Below are 23,213 nucleotides of genomic sequence, written 5' to 3' on the forward strand. Positions count from 1 at the left end.
CTATGACTGTCACAATGCCTTGTTATAAATAGAGTAAGGCTGTATCCAATGTCATGCACGCAACTGAAGCAGGAGCATCTTTGAAACGGCTGGCGCATATACGAAGCAGACATGGACATGGAATAGATCCTACTTGACAATTGACGCGCCACACGTGTCGCGGCGTCAAGGCAGACAGCAGGGCAGCAATAGATTGATCATGCTCTCAGAAAGCCCGATTGGTTATGTGGACAAGCCTCAATTGCGGTATTAATATATCGTGATGCAGGCATGATGGTACTTTGTTGGCTTTGGGAATTATGGTCTGGTGATGGGGCCAACAGCTGCATTGTCCAAGCGGTAATACCGCGCGGCTGGGGTACCATTTCTTTTTTTAATTGAGTCATGCAGTAGACTCTCGACATTTGGGTAGCAGCCCGAGGCTGAGCTGCAGAAAGGATTGTTTCAAATGAATTTCTCTCGGGACCAACAGAGTGGATGACCAACAGCCAGTACCAGTGCTGGTGCTTTCTATAATTGCATCACCTGTTGGGACATTTCTAACCAATACGGTTCGGCGCTGTTGGCCCCCAGAACCCCTGCCATAACTTTATGTGCTCGGTGTTTCCACTCACTGCGGGCGCTTAGACGAGCACGACGCTGATCATTCGACATGGCATGCACCACCTTCTTGTTCATGTTGGTGCTCAGACCTTTGGAACCAACACGCAAGAAAACCACGGAGAGTGCCTTCGCGTACATTGCCGCAATTTGTAATGGGTCCTGCAGTAAGAACATGATTCTTGGCTCCCACGAATGTTTATACTTAAGCAGAACTGGAATCTCTTGAGTTCCAGTGCCACTCAATTACCATTGAACCCCATAAACTACATATAATTGTACACTCGCCTTCCTCGCATATCTTCTCATATATCCTTCCATCCTCTTTATTACTGCTGAGCTCAGTCAGTCACTCTTGCTTTGCTTTGCAGCCCCCGTCAACCGATCTTTCGTCTCGTCTTGTCGTCCGTCCCCCTTTCCCGTCATGACTTGGCTTCAAATTCCAATCCTCTTTTCCTATAGAGCGTTGTTACTTATACTTCTTGCTCAATACGCCCTGGGTTCGATTGACTCTGTATTTAACATTAAACAAGGCGGTGTTGGAGTCGGTGGATGCAATGCTCACAAAAGCAAACTCAACAGATGGTGGACAGATGCAAGAAAGCTCGTCGACGCTGCTCTCTTGTACGCACAAGATGACAGCGTTGATGGACCTGAATACGTCTACACCTTTTTTGCATTAGACCCCCCTCCTTCCGATGCTGAGTACAGAGCACAAGCGCGCGGTATGTTCTCAATCCCCCAATCTCACAACACCCTGGATAGTCAGTTGCTGAACCGTTCAAATAGCTAGGTTGCTGTTGGTCAAGAGGTTTATCGATGGCGATTTACAGCTCCCTACCGGTAAACCCTGGCTTTTCTGTTCGAGCAAGTGGTTGGAGCGTAAGTGTGTGCTGTCCCTGCTAAGTCACTATTTGAATAACGTGGCCTACGTCTAGGTATGGACTGGGATGACGTTGCCTATGATAAGGAGACAGGCGACAGGTTTACAGGTGATGACGCCAAGAAGGTACGAGATGTATATCATGAACCAACTCCACCTCCAGATGAAGCAAACCAGCCAAAAGGTGCGTAGCCAGGTGCCAAGAAAATCACACTTTCCCTTACGGTCTGTCCGACTGACATTTCCTCAGAGTTCCCATTTTGGTCCTCGGACATCAGGGAATACTTCACAGATGAGGCTGATGACTATTGTACGAAGAAGGTCGACGGACTTGCCCAGCACTTTGGCGCTACTCATGAGGACCTGACGTGGAAAGCAGTCACCATCTGTGTCCAGAACTTGGGAAAGAATGCTAAAACTGAACATTTGCGCCTTGGAAGAATCCAAAAGGAGGGTCAAAGTATTGTGGACTACAGAGCAAAGTCTATGACATTATTCCATGAACTCTTCCATGTTGTCCTAGGCAATGCGGATACCCAGGAGCATGAAAAAAGCTGTAAGTCCAAAGATAATTACGTAATGGCATGGTCTAATGAGCCATTAGATGAGCTGAAGTATATTGCGAACCCTAGGAAAGAGGAAGGTGAGGACCCTGGCGATGAAGATCAAGACATCATCTCCACGCAGGAGGCCTTGTATAACCCGGAATCCTACACCATGTATGCTCTTTCTTGCATTCTTGGGCAGACAAATAAGCATCTCACGTTCGCTAGTACAAGGTCGAAGCTCAAAAAGACCGAAGATTCAAAGGATAAGGATAAGAACAATGGAGGGTCAGAAGGCGCTGGTCATCGAAAGAGGCTGATGAAGGTTTGACTTTGTATAAACTTCAAAGTATTATAGTAATATATATCATAATACTCTATATGATGTTGATTAAATGTTAGATATAACAGTTGGTGATTGTATTGCGTGCCTTACTAACTAGGTGATCTTGAATGGAGTTATAGATTATTTCTTCCAAGACGGACGGGCTTGATGCAGACTACAGAATGGTTAATAACAGGATACTTGATTTAATTCCCCAAACAACTAATGTCCTTCATTACAGCCAGGCTAAAAATTAGAAATAAAAGTCTAGAAGAAAGATATTTCAAGGAAAGCCTCCACCAATATAGTGTTATCTGCATGTTAAAGTCCCCAGGAAAACCTTCATCTTTAACATTAATGTAGAACAAGAAGGCATACCAGATAACAAGCCACACTTTGTTTAAGAAACAGCAGGGAAGAGCGGCAGTATTACTGAACCAGGATTTCGCCTTGGTAGAGTAGTAGTGGGAGAGGAGACAAGGACTGAGAGTGACAATGAAGCGGCGACGCCGACGGAGGGCTTTGAACATATAACGCACCTTCCTGTAGACAATGGTGTGCTCGTCGCGGGGTGTAGTGACTTGGATGCAGTCCCTGATTTGGATTTAAACTTTGGCGTCTTGTCATGCGAGTCGATGTATCCAGAACATCTTTCTGTAATAAGTCAATCGGAAGTGACACACCGAGGGCTTTTTGCCTTATTCGTCCCAAGCTATTGTATGCCATTATGTACTAATTGTTTAATCACGATTGCTATTTTTAGTAGGCTAAGGAACAACTGCGGCCTTCAAGGTTAAGCTTTAGGCTGCGAATACAGGTGATAAATGACAACATGATATTTCCACAATAGTGCGATTTGGATAGAGCGGCCCGATAACAGAGGGAGGGCGAAACTCGGATGTATAATACATTCACAACCAGCTCACTGTGACGCGGTAACCATTTTATTATCCCACTGGCTGACTCAGCCACATTTACATCAAGCAAGATGGTATGATGAATGGCTTGTCCAACGGTACTAAAGCGGAATATCCGTATCCGAAAACTGATCGGATATTCCATAAACGGCATAATATGATGCTACCCTAAGGCGAAAAACCAACTGACTCGTGGTTACCCTTAAATTGTACCAGCCATAGGTGGAAACGGCTGGTTTTATGTTCCATAGACTTATACACCCAAAGGACCCTGATGCCATTTTCATGCATCCTTGGCAGAGACCCTGTTTCTAAGACCTATCCCACTCGGAAAATAGTAAGCAATTTCGTACGCAGAGGCGGTCAAAATGCAGTGGCAGTCAACACTATAGCACGGGCCAGGTTTAATTGTATTTATGCTCGTCGACTAGCCTCAATTCTAAACTTTACTCAGCATCGCAAACTACAAACTTTCGTCTTCTACATCTTCCAGCATGCGTTCTACTTCTTCCTTTTTGACGGCCGCGTTGGTTCTAGGGCTGAACTCATCCCTTGCCTAGGCCCAGATCAAGCCCATCTCTGAGTTCTTCAACATCACTTCCTTTCCAAATGAGCAGAAAGAGAACGTTACGCGTCTTCTGAATGAAGGCAGGCGACTCGCCACCGATAGCTCGATTCACCAGTATTTCGTGGATCAATGCATCACCCAACAGGTGTATCCGGCTATGTTCACTATGCCCCCCTGGCTTTGTGGATCCCTTCGCGGCTTTTGACAAATTCTTTTTCGTCGGCCATGCATATGTTCATGCCTGGGCGTATGATACTGGCGATGGCTTGGTTGTGATTGATGCTCTTGATAATCAAGACGAGATTGAGAAGATCATGATCCCCGATTTGGAAAAGCTAGGCTACAAGGGTAGCGATATCAAGCACCTCATAATCACACACGAGCACATTGACCATTTTGGGGGAGCCAAGTATATTCAGGATCAGTTCAATGCTTCTGTCTACGCCACCGAGGCGGCATGGGAGGGCATGGCTGAACAAGGCAAGGATGGCAACACGCCAGTCCCAGTCAAAGACAAGGTGGTAGTCGACGGCGATGTCCTCGAATTTGGAAATATCGCATTTGAGATTGTGCAGACAAAAGGGCATACTCCCGGCACGCTTTCACTGATCTTCCCCGTCGTTGACAAGGGCAAGCGTCACATGGCTGGACTATCTGGTGGCACCGGAACGCCAGCAGACAAGACTTCGCGAGAACAGAAGATCACGTCGCAGAACCGCTTTGCCGAGATATCCAAGAAGAAGGGGGTTGATGTCCTTCTCTCAAACCACAATGTCGCCGACCACAGTCTTTACAACGCCGATATTCTCGCCCATCGTGCCCCAGGTGCATCCAATCCGTATGTCGTTGGAGTCGATAACTTTTACAAGTACATGAGGATCAACACACTGTGCAGCCAAGTTATTGCTGCTCGTCAGGGAATGGACTTGGATGTTTAGTCTGTATGTTTGAAAGTTGGGTGTCAATTGTTCCATGTCCATGGATCAGATATAGTTATCTCAGAGTTAGAATTCTTTTTAGATAAATATTCTTCAATTAGTTTTAAATACATAAGATCAGGCTGCCTTGAGACCCTTTCCCAGAAAAGTCTTTTCACCAAACTCCTGTTCCGCGACCTGGAAAAGAGGGAGACCCTGGAAGTATCCATTGCCTGTTGTTCCAACTGCCTCCCAGGTCGATTTAGCTTCATGCTCACCAATTGTCAAGAGTGGTTTTCCTGACCCTGCCGAGCTTGCGTCCGCCAAAAGTTGGATTTGACAGCATCTCTCCATCAGCACGAACCATGCGATAGTGGCCTCAATCGTGGGCCCGACTGTCATGATACCGTGGTTGCCCAGAAGAGCTGCTTTCTTGTTACCCAGAGCTGCTGCAATGTCTTTGCCTTCAGCTGGGGCCAGCACAAGCCCGGAAAAGTTCGACCATAAAATATGATCGTTCCAGAATACGCAGAAGTCCTGGGTGAGCATATCTAGTGTCCTTCCGGTGGCGCAAAAAGCTCGTCCGTAGGTACTATGCGAATGGGCTGCGCAGAGAACACCAGGGCGAGCTTTGTGTATCTCTGCATGAATAGCGTAGGCCGCTAGAATGACTGTATTAGAAAATCGGTATTCAAGCCAGTTCAAAAGGGAACAAACCATAATTCAATCGCTTGTTTCTTCCTCCCTCGACTACCTTACCCTCATGACTGATACGAATCAAATCTTCGTCACGGATGAGCGAGAAGTGTAGCCCTGTGCAAAATGAGGTTAGTAAAACTGTGTAAAGACAGGCGTAGGATCATATGCAGTCTGCAAATGACATACCGAAAGGGTTTACCCAAAAGCTGTTGGGATCAACAGGATCTCTCACAGTTACATGTCCAGCGACGCCTTCAGCAAGACCAAAGTTTGCTAGCACTCGGAATCCTAGTGCTAGTCGGTGCTTGACATACTTGCGCTCCTCATAGGGATCATCAAACGTGGGAGCTTTCTCCGCTTCATCGTCGACGAAAGCCAGACTTGGGTCTCCACTTCGATATTCTTCCGTGTTTGATGAGGGCGACATAATGACGGGTGGTTGAGAACGTTGTATGCGTATTGAAGTGTTTAGATCAAAGCTGTAGTCTGTAGATGATAGGGTTCATAACATCTGACATTATATATCTGGATATCTCGGAATATTATTCCGACTTACTATCACAAAGCCTTTACCTATTTGAGGAAGCCTCGGAATGGTGATATTTGCCAGCAAATCACAGGCAAAGTTCAAGGCCATTACTTGTCATATCCGAAATAATGTGCTGTTCGGGGTCGGATCTAAAGCCTCGCCTTACTCTGACCCCGCAGTTCGGAAAGACAGTCCAATAAGGTACTGACTGGTCCAACTGCACTATACTGTATGCGGCCGCGATTAATCGCCTGATGCACTTTGGGATGATCGAGTACCATAATTAAAGCTAGGTTGAATGTACTTATCCGGAATTATAAGATATCTGTTATCAAACTAGTTACGACGTGTAAAGAACTTGCTAAACTCTACATTACTCTCAAGCCTCTCCAAAGTTCCACTGCTATATTGTACAATCAGTTCCAGTCCATGGCCTTCAGCATGGCGTGGTGGTAGGATGATGCACCGGCCGTCAGGCTTTCCCTCAGTGTCTCCAACCGTAACGCGAAACGCAGAAGGATATCCCAGATCACGCCCGAAATAAATGTCATCATATCTATGTGCTTGAAGACAGACTATGAGCATGTCTGGGCCAGGGTATCGGTCAACATTCCAGGTCAAGGAAGTACTCTTGGGCATCTGATTGAGCAGTCCAACGAGGCGCCTTACTGCTCTGTTGTTGACTGCAGCAATGGCTCGCTTGACACTAGTCGCCAACTCCACATAGATCGTGGGTCCGTCTTCTTCATTCTGTAGACGAGCGACAGATGCTCTGGCGACTGCGTTCGGCTCCGCAAAATTCCCCCAATAGTTGGATGGGAGTGGAGGATCTTCCATGCGTTCCCTCGCATCAACAGTGATTGATAGCTTCGCCTCTGGGTATCGATGGTGGTCTATCTGCCTGGCAAGAACAACGTGGCGCCAAAGAAAAGCACATATAGCTTCAGTTGTGCTCAGCTTTTTGTTCGTAGCGCTTTTTAGGACATGGTTCTTGAGAAGAGAAAGCTTTTCTGCAGAGATGGAGAATATCCCATGCTCAGTAGACTGAGCCTCGGCAGCTTCGTAATTTGTCGGGTTCAGAAAGGTGGAAGAGGTCTCTGTGAGCTTCCAATCAGGAAACTCTTCTAAAGTCACGCCTTGTTCACCCTCAACAACTGAGCTTCGTTCAAGGGGGGTAATTGGAAAAACTCGGAGGCCGAGCTCTTGGGTAATGGCGGCCAAGTGCATGCCTATTGTCTTGTGCAAGATAAAGTTGCACACGCCATCGCCCGCCACATGCTGCATTTCACTCAATATCTGTACGGGAGAATAGTAGGACTACGATGTTTGTGTTGCACCAGTCGCATCGCGGGTGGCCATGCAACAGGAGAAAGAAATATGTCGCGCGGGTAACGTGGACTTACATGAAGACAGGTCCCGAGTATAAGGCCTCCACATATGAAGTTACACTGAAGCACCAGCGCCGGAATACTGGCACCGGACACGAGCTTTGCAGATGTGCCGAAGATGATGTGTCTCGGGATATTAAGAGGAAAATAATCCCTCTCAAGTTGGTGGAACGTTCCGAACTTCCATAAAGTCCGAAGTTCCGGTGCCGTGTAATCCTTGTAGTTGAGTCTGGCGCCCTGCTCCATATCGAATAGAAGCTCAACCTCTTCCCGAGTGCTTCCGATGGGCTGTCGCACAGAACATGCGAGTTCCGGGATGTCAATGATCGTGTTGACCAAGGCTCGCTCGAATAGATGAAAGATATGTCTCTTATCCGCATTTTGTGACACAGGAAAATACAGGCATGATGAGATGTAGTCTCTTGGAGCGATTTGATCAATTGCTGATAGTTTGACTATCTTTCCATGGGCGCTTGGCTGCGGCTTAATGGTAGTAGAGGTAGAGCAGGTGGATGGAGTGAATGGAATGGCAGTGGACATGTCGAAAATACTGCTTTAGTGATGTCAAGCTTTAGAAATGCGTATGTGCAAGAAGAATTAGTTTGGAAAGAATTCCAAGATGTCCCGGGCAGATCATAGATAAAACAATACGAGAATCTGATGCGTTAGACACTAGATGCCGAGATTGTAAGTATCTACCCCAAACATTCTGTTATTGACCCACGGACTCAAGAGAATCCGAACGATTTCGTATTACGCTTTGACCAACACATGATTGAGACGATATGCTGCACCAGTACTCCGTACTTGAGTCTTGTTTATCTGACACGTTGCGATAAAGCTTGTGCGCATTCTTCTCCTTGACTGCAGATCTTTATACGAAGGGAGCTATGTGATCGGCGCTTTTGGTCCAAGCGCATGCTATCTAACGTACCTGATAGGCGATATCGCTAAGACAAGATTCGACAGTGACATGTGACAAAACAGCGGTCCGAGCCACAGCTGTGCAGGGTTTAGTTTTCATTCCGAAGCTTGCAAGTGTAACGCAAGAAACACTACGGAGTAACGGGTAGATGATCGACCTTTTATCGTACGTTCAACATTTTCGTGGCCTTTACTGTGTTGAGTTTAGATTGCGAAAATGAAAAGGGTGTAGTTATAATAAAGCTGAAACGGAGGTCAAAGTCAGGATGATATTACAGAGCAGCATTGAAGGGATAAGCGTGATTGCTTTCACATGGCTCGCCCGATATCGTACAAAAAGATAACCGATGTTCTCTGAGAGAATTGCCTTATCTCTTTAAAGAACGAGAAGCAACTTTACTAAACCAATGTCTGCAAACAGAAACAACGAATCAGCCATGTCGAATTCATGGGTCGAACCAGCGGCCCCCGTACAGCCTTCCATCGTCAAATGCTCCGCCCTCGACAACCTCACCGCTTCAGTGTATCCTTCGCCTACACACTTCTTTCCTCTGAAACCGGAATCGGACCCTCGACAGCTCTACGAAGACTGCAAGAAAGGTCTCTCCCGATGTATCTATGAGCTTCCACACCTCGCAGGTGTTATCAGGAAAGACGAAACTGGACGTTGCGCCATTGAGATTCAAGAGGCACCGCATGCTGGCACAAACTTCTGGTATCGGGATCACCGTCACGACGCAGACATGCCTTCTTACACTGAGCTCAAGATCAACGGGTGGCCGTTTGGCGATGGCGAACAAGATGGCCTTGACAAGCTTCGACCAGGGGATTTTCCCTGCGTCCAAGATGGCGATCCTATAATTGCACCTCAGTTCAACGTCATCAAGGGCGGTATCGTCTTGACCATGTCGATCACGCACGTGATAGGTGACCTTGTCCAGTTCATGGACTTTCTCCGGTCTTGGTCACAGAACACGAGCGCGATAGCAACTGCCAGACTTGATGGCCAACCTGTACCTCCACTCCCGAAGCAAATATCGGCGGACTTGATGGATCGCTCCTTGTTGACACCTGAAGTGGGTATTGAGGAGGATCTTGACAAGCTCGGAGCTCGTGCGGCGAAGCTTCACCATCTTGACATGCTTGACCCTCGATCTCCAGAAGAAGTTGCGGAGAAATTGTCAAACCTGTTCACAAAGGCGCGCCTAACCAATGACGATCTGGTGAGGTTTACCGAAGATGAGCTTCGCACTCTGTCTTGTTCTGTCTGGACTTTTTCACAGTCCTCGATAAAGCAGCTACAGAACATGATCCAAGAGGTCTTGCCCAGTGGCTCAAAAGTGTCGGCTACGGATTGTTTGACCGCTTTCTCATGGAACCGACTATTTGGCGCCAAATATGCTCCAGGGGTACCAGGCCCAGATCCTCTACCTGAGACTAGCAAGATTGTCTTCGCTGGAAGTATTCGTCGTCGGTTGACCCCTCCATTACCCAACAACTACATGCCTGCCTGCGTGGACTTGTTCCCTGTGTCTGTGGACACCAGCGACTTTATCTCGCCAGACCCCAAAACACTAGCCCATGCAGCAATGGCAATTCGCAACAGCAATAACACTTGGAGCGAGGAAACCTTTCGAGAGATGCTTGAGATAGCCCACTCACATCCTGTCAATCCAGGTCTGATACCCAAAGCGCCCATCGATGCACTTGTCACGGATCATACACGAGCAACTGCAGCTATGCTATCAAGTTGGGGTCCCGAGCTTGGTTCTTGCGAAGCCTTCAGAGAGCCGTATCTTGGTAGAATTCCGCCTCATGGGGAGATCACCCTCCTGCCTCGATGGACTAATGGCGATGTGGAGGTTATGTTTGCTGGAGAGGCTGTTGTGATGGAACGGTTGAGAAGCGACCGGCTTATGAACCAGATGGCCACTTGTCAGTTTGTTATCGGTGATCCTAGGTTTCAATCGACTCGTGGGAAATATGTCTCAAAGCTGTAGTAGATACAGCAATAGCCGTTCGATATCGCGGCTCAGTGTAACTAGGATATTCTATTTATAATACTAGCATGGCGGAGTTGCTCTAAAGCCACTGTATCATAATTGAGCTCTATTGGCCTCGTTACCATCTTCGTCAAAATGAATCTTATTCCCCATAATCATAGACCGTTGCAAAGCGGCGCCGATGCGGACTGCCGTTACCGCTGATTCTAGCTCAACAGGCACTGGCTTGTCATCCAGCACGCATTCGGTAAACTCGATAGCCTCCCTTGTGAACGCTGCTTGGAATCGTCCCCAGTAGTTTTGCGGGAGCTCATGCCTGATACCTTCCTGTCCATAAATCCGAACGTGGTTCTCAACAGGGATCAAGTTCACAGACAGCTTACCCTTTGTTCCGATAATCTCTGTCGTATCCTCTTGACCAGCAGCCATCATTCGTGAGGCATACAAATACGCAATGCGCCCATCGTAGAATTCGACAATGCCCACGGCATTGTCTCTATCATCATACTTTCGGAGATCCGGTTCCACTGCCGTGATTCCTACAGCGTGTACTGATCGAACCTTGGACTCTTGACCGAAGAACCATAGAGCCAGGTCAATATCATGAATACTGCAATCAACGAAGATACCACCAGAGAACTGGGCATATGCGACAAAAAAGCCTGAAGGATCTAGCACATCGCAAGTCTGGCTCCTAAGAACAGATGGGCGGCCAATCAAGCCTGACTTTGTTTTCTCGTATGCGTCGCGGTATGAAGCATCGAAACGGCGGGAAAAGCCACACATGACTTTGAGATCGGGGCGGGTAGCAGCGGCATCAACAACAGATTGAGACTAAATCATTAGCATAATGCGAACCCCGTCAAAAAGAAACACTCACAATCTCGACCGTTGTGCCGAGGGGCTTCTCGCACAAGACGTGCTTGCCTACCGCGATAGCGGCATTGGTCTGTTCAGCATGCACCGCAGTGGCAGAGGCGACGCAAACTGCATCCAAGCCCACGTGGGCTATCATGTCAGAGTAGTTCTCATATATGGCTACCCCGTCAGGGGCGAGGTTCTCGGCAGCCCATTCCCTCTCGGCAGCATCAGGGCTAGTGACGGCGACTAGAACAGCTCGAGGGACATTTTGATGAAAATTAAGGGCATGTCGCTTGCCCATTCTGCCGAGACCAGCGACTCCAACTTGAAGCTTGCGAGGTGCCATTGTGTTAAGTGTAGAGAGGGGAGTGAGGATTCAGGAAGTAAAGAGAAGGGAAGTAAATAAATGGTAGGAAGTGGAATACTGCCGACCTGGCCTTTGTAGTTATTATATACAACCTGACACTCGGTTGAATGTCTCCATGTCAATGGCAAAATTTATATTCTCCTGTCCTAGATTTTCTATGCTGGAATCCGGTACTTACCTACTCTGTCGCGAAAGAACATACATTCGGAGCTTTAGGCCTTAACTTGGATGCTGAGTCGGGGTAACTTGCCCCGACACAGAGTATACGAACAAACCTCCCGAGTAGAGCTCCACAGCTTTTCAGACCGCCGCCATCCGACACTGGAGGATCAATCGCCTTCCTATATTACTTAGATATTTATGTAGTATCAAAATTAATCTTTACGTGAATAGCATAGCTCAATTCTTTACCTTTTAGATACTTTAGTAAAGACTATTTTACCGTATCAAATATTGCAGCTATGGCCTCAACTCTCTTCCAATGCTGATTCACTAAGAATCCACCCAACCCCATGCTTTCTTTAAATGGTCCTGTGCTGATGCTGTGGGCCACGAATGGGTATTCTGGGTCAGCATTAACACATCCAATAACGCTTCTTGGTCCCGTCTCTCGGTAAATCGATCTCCACACGCCGTCACTCCCATGCACGCCGTAAAGGTAGCGGGTCTTGTAGAGGGGTTTGAGAGAGCTATCCCGCAAAGTTCTCGGACTTGGGTCCGGATATCGTCCTGAATCTGTCAGAATACACTGTTATAGTGGAATGTACATCTTAACCTACGTCGATTTGCTTGCGAGCTAGCTGAGCAGATGGTCCAATTCGTGGTACTCGGTCATCATGGCACATGAGGAGAATACGAGCAAATATGCTATGGACTTGACCAATAACTGACGTCCGTTAGCAGACTTCCTCCAATCAAAATCGACAACATACCGACAGCGTGGTTTAAGTAAATGATGTGTGGAAAGGCTTCGCCCAAGGCCTCGTCAGAAGCACTATAGGCAAGGGGCAGCCAGGACACAGGCCGAGCTCGCAGCCAAGCTTGGTCGTAGTCAACTAGCTCCTGATAGTGATGTCTATTTGGCCCGGTGTTTCCAAAACAGTAGTTTATAACATCTGCGCTGTGGACAATAATGCGATTCGCCCATGTATCATCATCGGCCTCAGAGAGAGACCGGTCCATGAATGCGTGGTCGAGCCTGATTTTGACAGGCCTTTGACTTGCAAAGCTCATCGTTACCTCCTGTCTCATACCAACCCAGAACGAAGCTAACCGGAGGCTGCTGGGGGTCGTTGTAGAATCGCAGGTGTTCATAAATAGCTGTATTCCCAACAGGTGACCTTCGTGATCGGTGCCGATGAGGGGAACGTCCAGTTCCTCGAGAGTCCGTAGAAGAATAGTCGCGGCGAGCAGATTGTCGTCGTTTAGGGCGGAGGAGTCGTTTGAGATCGTTGCCAAGTGCCTGAGACAGGCTTGATGATACCGATCGGAGGCGTAGGGGTCGTATTGCGCGTTTAGGCTGAGATGTCTGGAGGACAAGGCGAAAATAGCATTGAGGAGGGTCGGACAAGACGCCGCTCGAGGTGGCACAATGTTGGCAAAGTGGCGTCTGGAATCGCAAAGATCGAACTGCGATATATCAATACTGCACGATGGCCTAAACAGAAGATAGAATGGCGTACCCATGTGCACATGTAAGTCAAATAATATTGCATCAATCTCACTTCATGGTTCTCCATCAAAGGGTACGGTACTGATCCTACGTTGGCCAATCCCAGTGTCGAACCATGTGGGATTGGGCCATAATCGCGATGACTGTCTTTGCCTACTGTACTGGCTCCATCTGCGCCCACAAGCCCGACTGTACGAGTGTGAGACGTGGGAGAGGCATTTGACCCAAAGTTCGAACGTTGGTCGTTATGAGATTGAAGCGTGTTATCCTCAACTTGATGCCATTTGTTTTGACTCTCCGAGTCTGATAGGTAGTAACCTTCAACATCAGGCGTCTCATCCACGAATTGTACTTGGACTCGTCAGCGAAAGCCTGCGCGAATAGTAATTACTTACATCGTCTTGAGGAAGGGACCCAGACTTGATTTGGTGATGACCTGCGATGGATCTTAGCGTTCTAATCATCGCAATGACACGCAAAAGTCTGGGGGTGGACATACGTAGTTGAGTGCTTGAATCGAAAGACAGGCGCTGTGGCGCAAATTTTGCCCAACGAAATGCATCGAAGGCATGTCTGTGTACCTCGTCCAGCAACTTGTGGACCCCAGATGCATTTGAGATGCTGTTTCTTGCAGGCCTAACGGTGGTCAGAGTGGCAAGTCGCATCTCGGCATGGTTACCGATTTTTCATTTCACTTACAAGACACGCAGTAGCTGTGCTCATCTTCTCTCACAATAGATTTCGGGCTTGATGTCGGGTGCAAATTCATCTTGAGGGGCAGGTTACCCCGATTATATGACATAAATCCAAAGGCAAAAAAGGCCGAAGTGTCGGGGCTATGCTCCGTTTCTGCGTAAAAGGGTGAAAGAGTCCGATGCTCTAACCTAAATAGGCTTAAACCCCCAAGAACACGGAGCCTAGGCCGGACCATCCCTTGATGTTTGTTGGAAGAGGATTTGTCCCACTGTTAACCCAAAACTCTACAGGCCTGACTCGCGCTTCCCCACGAACTACCCCGTGTTTGATGATTTGATCCATGTCACTGCCGAGATCGAACGTAACCCGCCTCAATTCATTGGTTAATTATCGTCGATCGTAAGTCGCAGAGTAGGCCGAGATTGTGGACTATAAATTATAATAGATCAAGATCTCTCCCTCGAATATCACCAGAGATTATTCATGCTCATCTACATTCAGAATCTACTTATAACACCTTTTCAAAATGGATAAGCGACTCGATACCGCCAGGGACAAGCTTGACGAGTGCGGTGCCACTACTGAGGAGCACGTTGGCATCAACACTTCTTTGGAGCCATATGGTCCTTCCGGTAAGTTACCATCAGCTCTTAGGCTTCAATATGATTATGATGGCATGAATTGAGATTCCACTAGCTTTGATAAGCTGACAAACTAGGATTCCGTGGTCTTTTCTCATCTCCCTACGTCGCTGCCTGCGCCGCCTTTTCGGCGATCGGTGGCCTCCTCTTCGGCTATGATCAAGGTGTCATTTCCGTGACGCTTGTGATGGGTCACTTTCTCGATCGCTTCCCTGAAGTCTCGGATGATGCTCCTGGCGCAGGCTTCAAGAAGGGCCTCATGACCGCCATGATCACGCTCGGTGCATTTATAGGTGCTATCAACCAGGGTTGGATCTCTGACTGGATATCCAGAAAGCGCTCGCTGATGGTTGCTGTTGTGGTATTTACGATTGGATCTACTCTCCAGACCGCTGCTGTCAACTATGCCATGCTGGTTGTAGGACGCTTTATCGGGGGCATTGGTATTGGACAGTGAGTACAGCCTAGAATGTTTTCATCTAACATTCCACGAGCTTTTACATTGACCATGAATCTATTAGACTATCGATGGTGGTGCCTCTCTACATTGCAGAGATTTCTCCACCTGAAATCCGGGGTGCTTTACTCGTCTTTGAAGAACTATCGATCGTTATAGGAATTGTTGTTGCATTCTGGATAACCTACGGGACAAAGGTAAACCAACTCCCATTCCTCAGACACCGCTATATACTCATCTGCTCCAGGGAATTCCCAGTCACTGGTCTTGGCAACTTCCGTTCCTCCTTTAAATCCTCCCCGGCCTGCTATTGGGATTCGGCGCTATTTTCCTACCATACTCTCCTCGATGGCTCGCTTCCAAAGATCGCGAATCAGAAGCCTTATCTAGCCTCGCCAAGCTCCGCGCCCTTCCCGAATCCGACCTACGAGTTCAACGCGAATGGATGGACATTATTGCCGAGGCCCGATTCCAAGCAACCGTCCTCCGCGAACGACACCCTGATCTTACTTCAAAGACAGATATGATGGGAAAGATGCGTCTTGAGTTTGTCAGCTGGGGAGATTGCTTCAAGTCTGGCTGTAGGCGTCGAACTCTTGTTGGTGCAGGCCTCATGTTCTTCCAGCAGTTCACTGGAATCAACGCTCTGATCTATTATTCACCAACCCTGTTCGGGACCATGGGCCTCGACTTTGACATGCAACTAATCATGTCGGGCGTCCTCAACGTGACGCAGTTGATTGGTGTTCTGTCGAGCTTATGGACCATGGATCGTTTCGGCCGCCGGGGTATCCTCCTTTGGGGTAGCTTTCTAATGTTTGTGCCGCATCTCATTATAGCTGTCTTGGTGGGCAAGTTCTCGAATGATTGGCCCAGCCATACTGCAGAAGGCTGGACAAGTGTCGCTTTTCTCCTATTTTACATGCTTGCCTTTGGTGCCTCTTGGGGCCCTGTTCCCTGGGCCATGCCAGCAGAAGTCTTTCCATCATCTCTCAGAGCAAAGGGTGTGGCAATCTCCACCTGCTCAAGTAAGCCCCCAATCTCAATCAATTGATAAGCACTAACCTCGTTAGACTGGATCAACAACTTCATCATTGGTCTCATTACGCCACCTCTTGTGCGCGAAACAGGCTTCGGCGCCTATGTCTTCTTTGCCGTATTCTGTCTTCTGTCCTTCGTCTGGGTCTGGTTCAGTGTGCCTGAGACTAACGGAAAGTCTCTTGAGGAGATGGACAGCGTTTTTAAGGATCGGACTGGAGTGGCAGATATTGCCACGAAGGACCGTATCCTTGCCGAGGTCTACAACGAGCGACAGAGCCGTTGACGGTAGATATTCAGTAGATATCTTCAACAATTTCCTGATCTTAATAACATAATTCCTTGTGAACATCCTCAAAACTGGAGATAATCAGCTGTACGAGGGGGTTGCAATTGGGACTTGTGGCTAAGAGCTTAAATCAGCAGACGGAACTTAGCGGAAGCTAAGCATAATTACAGTAATTCGTGTAGAAGTGCAACCACTCAATCCCGACATGTCCATCCCATACTAACGCTGAATGGGCTTGCATCATGGCATCTATCAAATCACTAGCGCAGGGGGCTGCTGGGGTGTAAAGGCCGCAATGGCCCGATCATGTTTTTTACCATGTATGAAGGAGTTAACCGTTCACTGTCTAGTTTCCGACACAAGAATCGATATACATGCAGAAATTATTCTTCTCGAGTCACGGCATTAGAGTGTCTAGTTTTCTACATTGAGCATTTAATTATCCATCACAAGGAGGTGAACTAAGTCGATCATCAGTTGGCTAAGGGGGCCGAAGGATTCTTACCCTGGACGCACATCGTGCTCTCGGACCGACAGGCTAGCCACAGGCAACTTCCCTCCTACATACCACTTTCTTAGCACCTTTTGCCAAGGAAGCTATTAGCAATACCAAAATACAGAACCAAACCAACTATCCAGACGCCCTTACAATACCCCTGCCTGTAGCAGGTACATTAGCAGGCAGCCTTTTTAACCTTAGATAGCAAACGCCTTATAATCTGTAATCTATTACTTAAAACGCCTAGCTTATAGGATAGAAGTATCTTCTTTTAGATATAATAATCCCCTAATATAATAATTATAATATAGCTCTTACTACCCTATACAGTAAGTAATAAAATAAAGTTACTATGCCTTAAGTTACTGTAAGTAAACCTAATAGGCCTACTATAAGAGCCCTAAGCCTACCTAGTAATAATATCTTTAAATATATAGATACTATAGAAAGGAATAATAATATTAGTATAACTACTAATAATAAAATCTACCTTATAGGCTATAACTATACTACTATAAATATTTATACTAAAAATATTTATACTAAGATAGAAACTAAACTAGATATCTTTATAGCCTTTTATAAGGCTATTAATAGTATTAGGAATATCTATAAAAGTAAGGGAAACTATACCTAATAGTATACTAATACTCTAGCATAAGGCCTAATTACTTACTAAATAAAGTTATAGGATAAGGCAACTATAGTACTAAAGCTAGTAAAAAGGGATATTACTAACTATATAAAAATCCTTAAATAATAGATAAACAGAATAACTAATAACCCCTAGAAATAAAGCATAACTACAATTAAGCCCCTAATACGTAAGAATAATATAAGCACTAACTACTATATCTTTATCTAGCTAGAAGGCCAGTTCCCTATATAAAGCTAGGAACTATATACTATCTAGGATAAGCTTCTATAAAAGTAAGGGAAACTATACCTAATAGTATACTAATACTCTAGCATAAGGCCTAATTACTTACTAAATAAAGTTATAGGATAAGGCAACTATAGTACTAAAGCTAGTAAAAAGGGATATTACTAACTATATAAAAATCCTTAAATAATAGATAAACAGAATAACTAATAACCCCTAGAAATAAAGCATAACTACAATTAAGCCCCTAATACGTAAGAATAATATAAGCACTAACTACTATATCTTTATCTAGCTAGAAGGCCAGTTCCCTATATAAAGCTAGGAACTATATACTATCTAGGATAAGCTTATAAAAGTATATAGAATTATAACTACTAATATTCTATATATAAAATAAGTTAGAAGTAAATAGGTAGTTAGACCTACTAGCACTACTATAAAGAATACCCTCCTAAATATAGCAGGTAATATTATATCCTAAATAGGTATAGACACTATAGAGAAATTAAGTAAATAGTATACCTATATTATTAAAGATATGCCTATAAATATACTTATTAGTAATAAAAGAATTGACCTAATAAAGTATATTAAGATAGAAATTAAAGCCTAGATAGAGCGCAGATTATAAGAAAATCTAATAAAATTACTAGAAAAGCAGGTATTATTACCTCCTTTACCTAGAAACTATAAACCCGCTTTACGCTCTTTAGTATAAGCTAACTTTTAAAAGCCTTAACCAAAAACACCTAACCCTAATAGTATAATAACTACTAGAAATACTACTCCTTATTTAACTATACTAAGACCTCTAGGTATAAGAATTATAAATAAATAGAATATAATAATAAAGTATACTAATACCCTAATACTATTTAATACACTAACTGCCAGGGACTATATAGGGCAGACTTTAAAGACTACCTAGTAAAGCCCTATAAAACCCCTTAAAGTATAACTAGAAAACTTAGTAAGAAAGAACTGCATAAACTGTAATAGGAAAGGCACAGGCTCTTTAAAATAGCTAACCTAGAGGTTATACTATTAATACTAGCTACTGCTATCTAATATAGAAGATTATCCCTAATTACTAACCTGCAGACTTATAAATAAGTAGGTCCTTTAATAATACTAACCCCCTATACGTAATAAGTATATTAAGAGAGACATACTAATAGAAAGATAAATAACCTATTACAGTCTTTTAAGTAAATATTAGTAAAAGCAGGCTATTATATAATATAGTACTTGCCCTAGTATATAGTAATAGCTATAATATTATTATACTATAAAAGCTATAAACCTTTATTATAAGAAAAGAGTATAAGATAAAGAAATACACTGTATATAGTATATATACTCCAGTTTACTACTAAAAGGACCTAATAAAAAGACCTAGGGTTATAATATATACCCTTAATACTAGCTAGCTAATAGGGAAATAACTTAACTATAAGCTTAGTAAAGATATAGTTACAGTATAAATAGAAAACATATCCCTTACTAACTTTTACTATAAACCCTAAATAAATAAAGCACTAAATATACTAATAGCAAGACCTATTAATAATAAGGCTATTATCCTAGGTAACTTTAATACTATATACTACTTATAGCAGGCTATAGAGATAAAAAATAAAAGAAATAATATTACTAAGTAGGCAGAAAACAAAGGGCTTATACTTCTTAACCCCCTAAATAAACCTACTAACCTATATAGTAATACTATAGACCTAGTATAGTTAAATATTTTAAAAGCCTTAGTAACTATTAAAGACTACCTGGCTACTAGCTCTAACCACTATACTATTACTATTATACTACTAGTAATATAACCTAAGCCCCTTTAACTAATAAGATTTACTATCTTTAATAAGGAAAATATATAGTATATAGTAAGCATAGTATAAAATAATATTTAGCTATTTTTAGATAAAGAGGATATATAGAAAAAACTTAATACTATAGTAACCATGCTATAAGACCTAATCTTAAGGGCAGTTAATAATATAGGCTAAATGCCCTAAAAGAATATACTATATATAAAGTAGTAAAATAAATAATATAATAAGTAGTATAAGCTATACTAAGAACTTTAGTAAGAATAACTACTAGGCTTTAGTAAAGAAGTCTAGCTAGTATAAGTAGCCTTCTAAAGGAAAGTATAGAAAGCTAAAAGAAGTAGTAAAACTACTATTATTAATAATATCTAGGAACTAAAGGATATCTAGCCTATTATACACTAGACCTAACTAAAGAACTAAGTATAAGCACTACCTATTAAATATAAAGGGAAAGTATATATTAGCCTGCTAGAAAAGATAGAAGTACTACGCTCTATAATCCTAGACTAATTTATAGCAGAGGATAATATACCTAACCTATAGGTACCTATTAACTTTGCTCTAATTATTAAGCTTTCTATAAAACTTATACTAAAAGAAATAATATAGGCAGTTACCTTAATAAATAATATATCCCTAGGCTTTAATAATATTACTATTAATATCCTTAAGGCTATCTAGCTATATATTAAGAAGTATATACTATAGTTATATTAGAGATACCTTATACTTAGATATTACTTACTGGCTTTTAAGCTAGTAAAAGTAATAATAATACCTAAAGTTAGAAAAAGAGACCTCTTTAATGTGCGCTTCTGGTAACTAATTGCTTTCCTTTCCTGCCTCTCTAAAGGCTTAGAAAGGCTAATAGTAAAACGGATAGCCTATACTATAGTTAACTAAGGCATATTATACCCTAACTAATTTAGTACCTTACTAAAACGCTTAGCTATAGACTTTACTGCTATCCTTATATATATTATAAAAGATGCCCTAAACTAAGAACTAATAGTTACTATAATTACTGCTAATATTAAAAGAGCCTTTAATATAACCCTATAGAACTAAATAGTACTTACCTTTAGGTAATAAGGCTAGCTAGAACTAATAGTTTAGTAAATATACTCCTTTATAATAGATAGATTAGTAAGGATTAGGCTATAGGACTTTACTATAAACTACTGCCCCCTTAACTATAGCCTTCCCTAAGGCTTACCTATATTGCCTATCCTATATATACTATATATTATATAGATTTACAGTATAGGGAATATAGGCTTTATATACCTAGCAGTAAAGATAAAGATTGCCTTAGTAATTAGACTAGGATATACTAATAATACTACTATAATATAAATTAGCAAGACCCTTACTAAGACTGCCTAACTAGCTACTAATAACCTAGCTAAAATTATCTAAAAGGGAAAGAAATAAGGTATTCTATTTAGACCTAAAAAGATAAAAGTAATATACTTTACCTGTAAGCACTATAAGAAAAGCCTAACTATTACGTATAAAGGCTAAGCAGTAAAAGTAAAAAGGAAAATAAAATAGCTTAGTATATAGTTTAACAGGAAGCTTACCTTTTATAACTATATAATAAAGTAGTTAGCTAAAGCCTATATAGTCTTTAGTCTGCTTTAAGGCTTTTCTAATACTGCCTATAGGCCCTAACTAGACACTATTTAACGTACTATACTTGCCTATACAGTCCCTATAGTAATATATATATTTAAAGCATAGTATACAGGAAAAAGCACTCTAAGGACAGTTAACTATAGGTATATATTAGTAGTAGCTAATAGAAATAATAGTAAGGTATAGGTTAATACTAAAGCAAACTACCTAATATAGCTTATAAAAGGCGCCCTTAAGGACTTAATATAAGCTATACTTTTAGTCTAAAGAATAATACCTACCTTAATACTATATAAAGAAAGTAGTATTTTACTAGCTAAATAAATACTAAAGGTAAAATAAAAATACTTTTATATATAACTATAGGTACTAAATAAAAGGTATTTACTAGTTATTACTTTAAATAGCCTAAAAAAATAAAGACGCTTTTATACTTAACTACAGGCATTAGATAAAAGGTACCTGCTAGTTATTACTTTAAATAGCCTAAAAGATATAAAGGGGAATAAAATATACAGTTTAATATAGCTTAAGTATACCTAGAAACTCCTCCTTACTGCACTATAGCCTAAACTTATAGCACTAAGGCATATATACTTCCTACTACTAAAAAGGAGCTACCTAAAGAAATACATAGCCCTTAGCTTTAATGCCTAGCTATAGTTTACTAATGCCCTAGACCTAATTATATACTCTAATAGGTTATAGCTAATATTTAGGGCTATAGGCTATAGATATATAATCTACTGATTAGGGCTAATAGTTAGTAAGGGTAATAGGTAACTTAGGAAAGTAGAGGTCTTTAATATAGAGGCAATAGGCGCCCTATAAGGCCTTAAGGTAGCTATACAGTTAGCCTAGCCAGAAGACCGCATAACTATATACCTAGATAATATATTAGTAGCTAAAGGGTTATAGTAAAATGCCTTAAACTCCTTATAAAATATATTCCTTAAATTTTAATAAATATCTTAGGCCTATAGCCTTATTAGGGTTAAATAGTGCCCTAGGTATATAAATATTAAAGGCAATAAATAAGTAAATACCCTAGCTAAAGCTAGCTATAAACTTCTAGAATTACCTAGGGCCTAACTAATACTAGCCTATATTTATAAATAGGCTAAAGCTAAAATAAAAAAAGATTTTAAGGACTAGTAGACTATTAATATCCCTAATAGCTATAAGAACCTTAGCCTTAAGGCTATACTAAAATATCTAGAAAAGCTTAGCCTTTATAGATACTTACTATGCTATTTACTAGTAGCCAGAACAGGCTATAGAGACTTTACTAACTACTATAAGAGATTTTAGCATAATAATGCCCTACTTAAATGCTCCTACAGGTAGCAGAAATTACCTAACTATCTTTTCTATTATTAAAAAATTGCCCCTAATAAAAGGCCATGGCTTATACCTACGCCTTAAAGGGAAATTAACTAAATAATAGGCAGAAAATACTAAGACTTTATTAAGTTTATAGAGGTAATAAGCTTTTTTATAGAGATCTGCCTATAATACTAAATAGGGCCTAAAACTTCGCTAAATAGGGCCTAAAACTTATACTAGAAGCAAGTTAACTGCCTAACTAGGCAATAAAAATACTCTTTTCTTTTTCTTTTATACTAATATTCCTTTTAATTAATAAAAGCATACCTAGTTAATTAGCAGCAGGCAAGCTAATATACCTAAGGAAATAACTACTAGTAGTTATAAAAAACAGGTTTAGATAATTTAACTGCTAAATAATCGGATTAAATAGGCAGCAATAGCTACACTTATATACCTCTGCTAACAGAGACTAAGCTCTAGAAATAAGGCCTTTTTAAAATTAGAAAGGCAAAGGAGTTACTAAGATTCTATTATAATTCGGATACATAGCCTTATAAAGCCTTATTTTTAGTAGGCTATTACCTGGCCTACCTGTAAAATAGCTTAATTTAGCTAGCTTAGCACGTCTCTTTACTCCTTGTAAAGGTTAGCTAGGGGAAGCCCAGTAGGACGTTAAATAATACAATAACAACAATAAC

At 42.5% G+C, this 23,213-nt stretch overlaps 8 protein-coding genes across 8 annotated transcripts; 4 read left to right on the forward strand and 4 right to left on the reverse strand.

Moving 5' to 3' along the window:
- Positions 1 to 1,024: 1,024 nt before the first annotated feature.
- On the forward strand, positions 1,025 to 2,359 carry FSUBG_8786 (uncharacterized protein; the record flags this gene model as incomplete). Its single annotated transcript, XM_036687228.1, has 6 exons — positions 1,025 to 1,325; positions 1,390 to 1,482; positions 1,539 to 1,667; positions 1,734 to 2,039; positions 2,088 to 2,202; positions 2,257 to 2,359. The coding sequence occupies 6 exons, from the start codon at positions 1,025 to 1,027 to the stop codon at positions 2,357 to 2,359; spliced, it is 1,047 nt and encodes a 348-aa protein (XP_036535712.1).
- A 1,553-nt stretch (positions 2,360 to 3,912) lies between these two features.
- On the forward strand, positions 3,913 to 4,776 carry FSUBG_8787 (beta-lactamase domain protein; the record flags this gene model as incomplete). The annotated part of the gene is made up of 1 exon (XM_036687229.1): positions 3,913 to 4,776. The coding sequence occupies one exon, from the start codon at positions 3,913 to 3,915 to the stop codon at positions 4,774 to 4,776; it is 864 nt and encodes a 287-aa protein (XP_036535713.1).
- A 117-nt stretch (positions 4,777 to 4,893) lies between these two features.
- FSUBG_8788 (class ii aldolase adducin domain protein) lies at positions 4,894 to 5,881 on the reverse strand (the record flags this gene model as incomplete). Its single annotated transcript, XM_036687230.1, has 3 exons — positions 4,894 to 5,417; positions 5,473 to 5,568; positions 5,641 to 5,881. The coding sequence occupies 3 exons, from the start codon at positions 5,879 to 5,881 to the stop codon at positions 4,894 to 4,896; spliced, it is 861 nt and encodes a 286-aa protein (XP_036535714.1).
- Positions 5,882 to 6,319: 438 nt separating this feature from the next.
- FSUBG_8789 (trichothecene 3-o-acetyltransferase) lies at positions 6,320 to 7,911 on the reverse strand (the record flags this gene model as incomplete). The annotated part of the gene is made up of 2 exons (XM_036687231.1): positions 6,320 to 7,279; positions 7,387 to 7,911. 2 exons carry the CDS (start codon positions 7,909 to 7,911, stop codon positions 6,320 to 6,322), a joined length of 1,485 nt encoding a protein of 494 aa, XP_036535715.1.
- An 821-nt stretch (positions 7,912 to 8,732) lies between these two features.
- Positions 8,733 to 10,295, forward strand: FSUBG_8790 (trichothecene 3-o-acetyltransferase; the record flags this gene model as incomplete). Its single annotated transcript, XM_036687233.1, has 1 exon — positions 8,733 to 10,295. The coding sequence occupies one exon, from the start codon at positions 8,733 to 8,735 to the stop codon at positions 10,293 to 10,295; it is 1,563 nt and encodes a 520-aa protein (XP_036535716.1).
- Positions 10,296 to 10,391: 96 nt separating this feature from the next.
- On the reverse strand, positions 10,392 to 11,505 carry FSUBG_8791 (myo-inositol 2-dehydrogenase; the record flags this gene model as incomplete). Its single annotated transcript, XM_036687234.1, has 2 exons — positions 10,392 to 11,132; positions 11,179 to 11,505. The coding sequence occupies 2 exons, from the start codon at positions 11,503 to 11,505 to the stop codon at positions 10,392 to 10,394; spliced, it is 1,068 nt and encodes a 355-aa protein (XP_036535717.1).
- A 791-nt stretch (positions 11,506 to 12,296) lies between these two features.
- Positions 12,297 to 13,921, reverse strand: FSUBG_8792 (ARCA-like protein; the record flags this gene model as incomplete). The annotated part of the gene is made up of 6 exons (XM_036687235.1): positions 12,297 to 12,412; positions 12,459 to 13,155; positions 13,209 to 13,387; positions 13,594 to 13,634; positions 13,698 to 13,834; positions 13,898 to 13,921. The coding sequence occupies 6 exons, from the start codon at positions 13,919 to 13,921 to the stop codon at positions 12,297 to 12,299; spliced, it is 1,194 nt and encodes a 397-aa protein (XP_036535718.1).
- A 499-nt stretch (positions 13,922 to 14,420) lies between these two features.
- FSUBG_8793 (monosaccharide transporter) lies at positions 14,421 to 16,316 on the forward strand (the record flags this gene model as incomplete). Its single annotated transcript, XM_036687236.1, has 6 exons — positions 14,421 to 14,526; positions 14,613 to 14,988; positions 15,057 to 15,189; positions 15,240 to 15,249; positions 15,358 to 16,020; positions 16,066 to 16,316. 6 exons carry the CDS (start codon positions 14,421 to 14,423, stop codon positions 16,314 to 16,316), a joined length of 1,539 nt encoding a protein of 512 aa, XP_036535719.1.
- Between the last annotated feature and the right edge of the window lie 6,897 nt (positions 16,317 to 23,213).

This window comes from Fusarium subglutinans, assembly GCF_013396075.1.
Source record: "Fusarium subglutinans strain NRRL 66333 chromosome Unknown NRRL66333_c0000124, whole genome shotgun sequence".
NCBI classification, from domain to species: domain Eukaryota; kingdom Fungi; phylum Ascomycota; class Sordariomycetes; order Hypocreales; family Nectriaceae; genus Fusarium; species Fusarium subglutinans.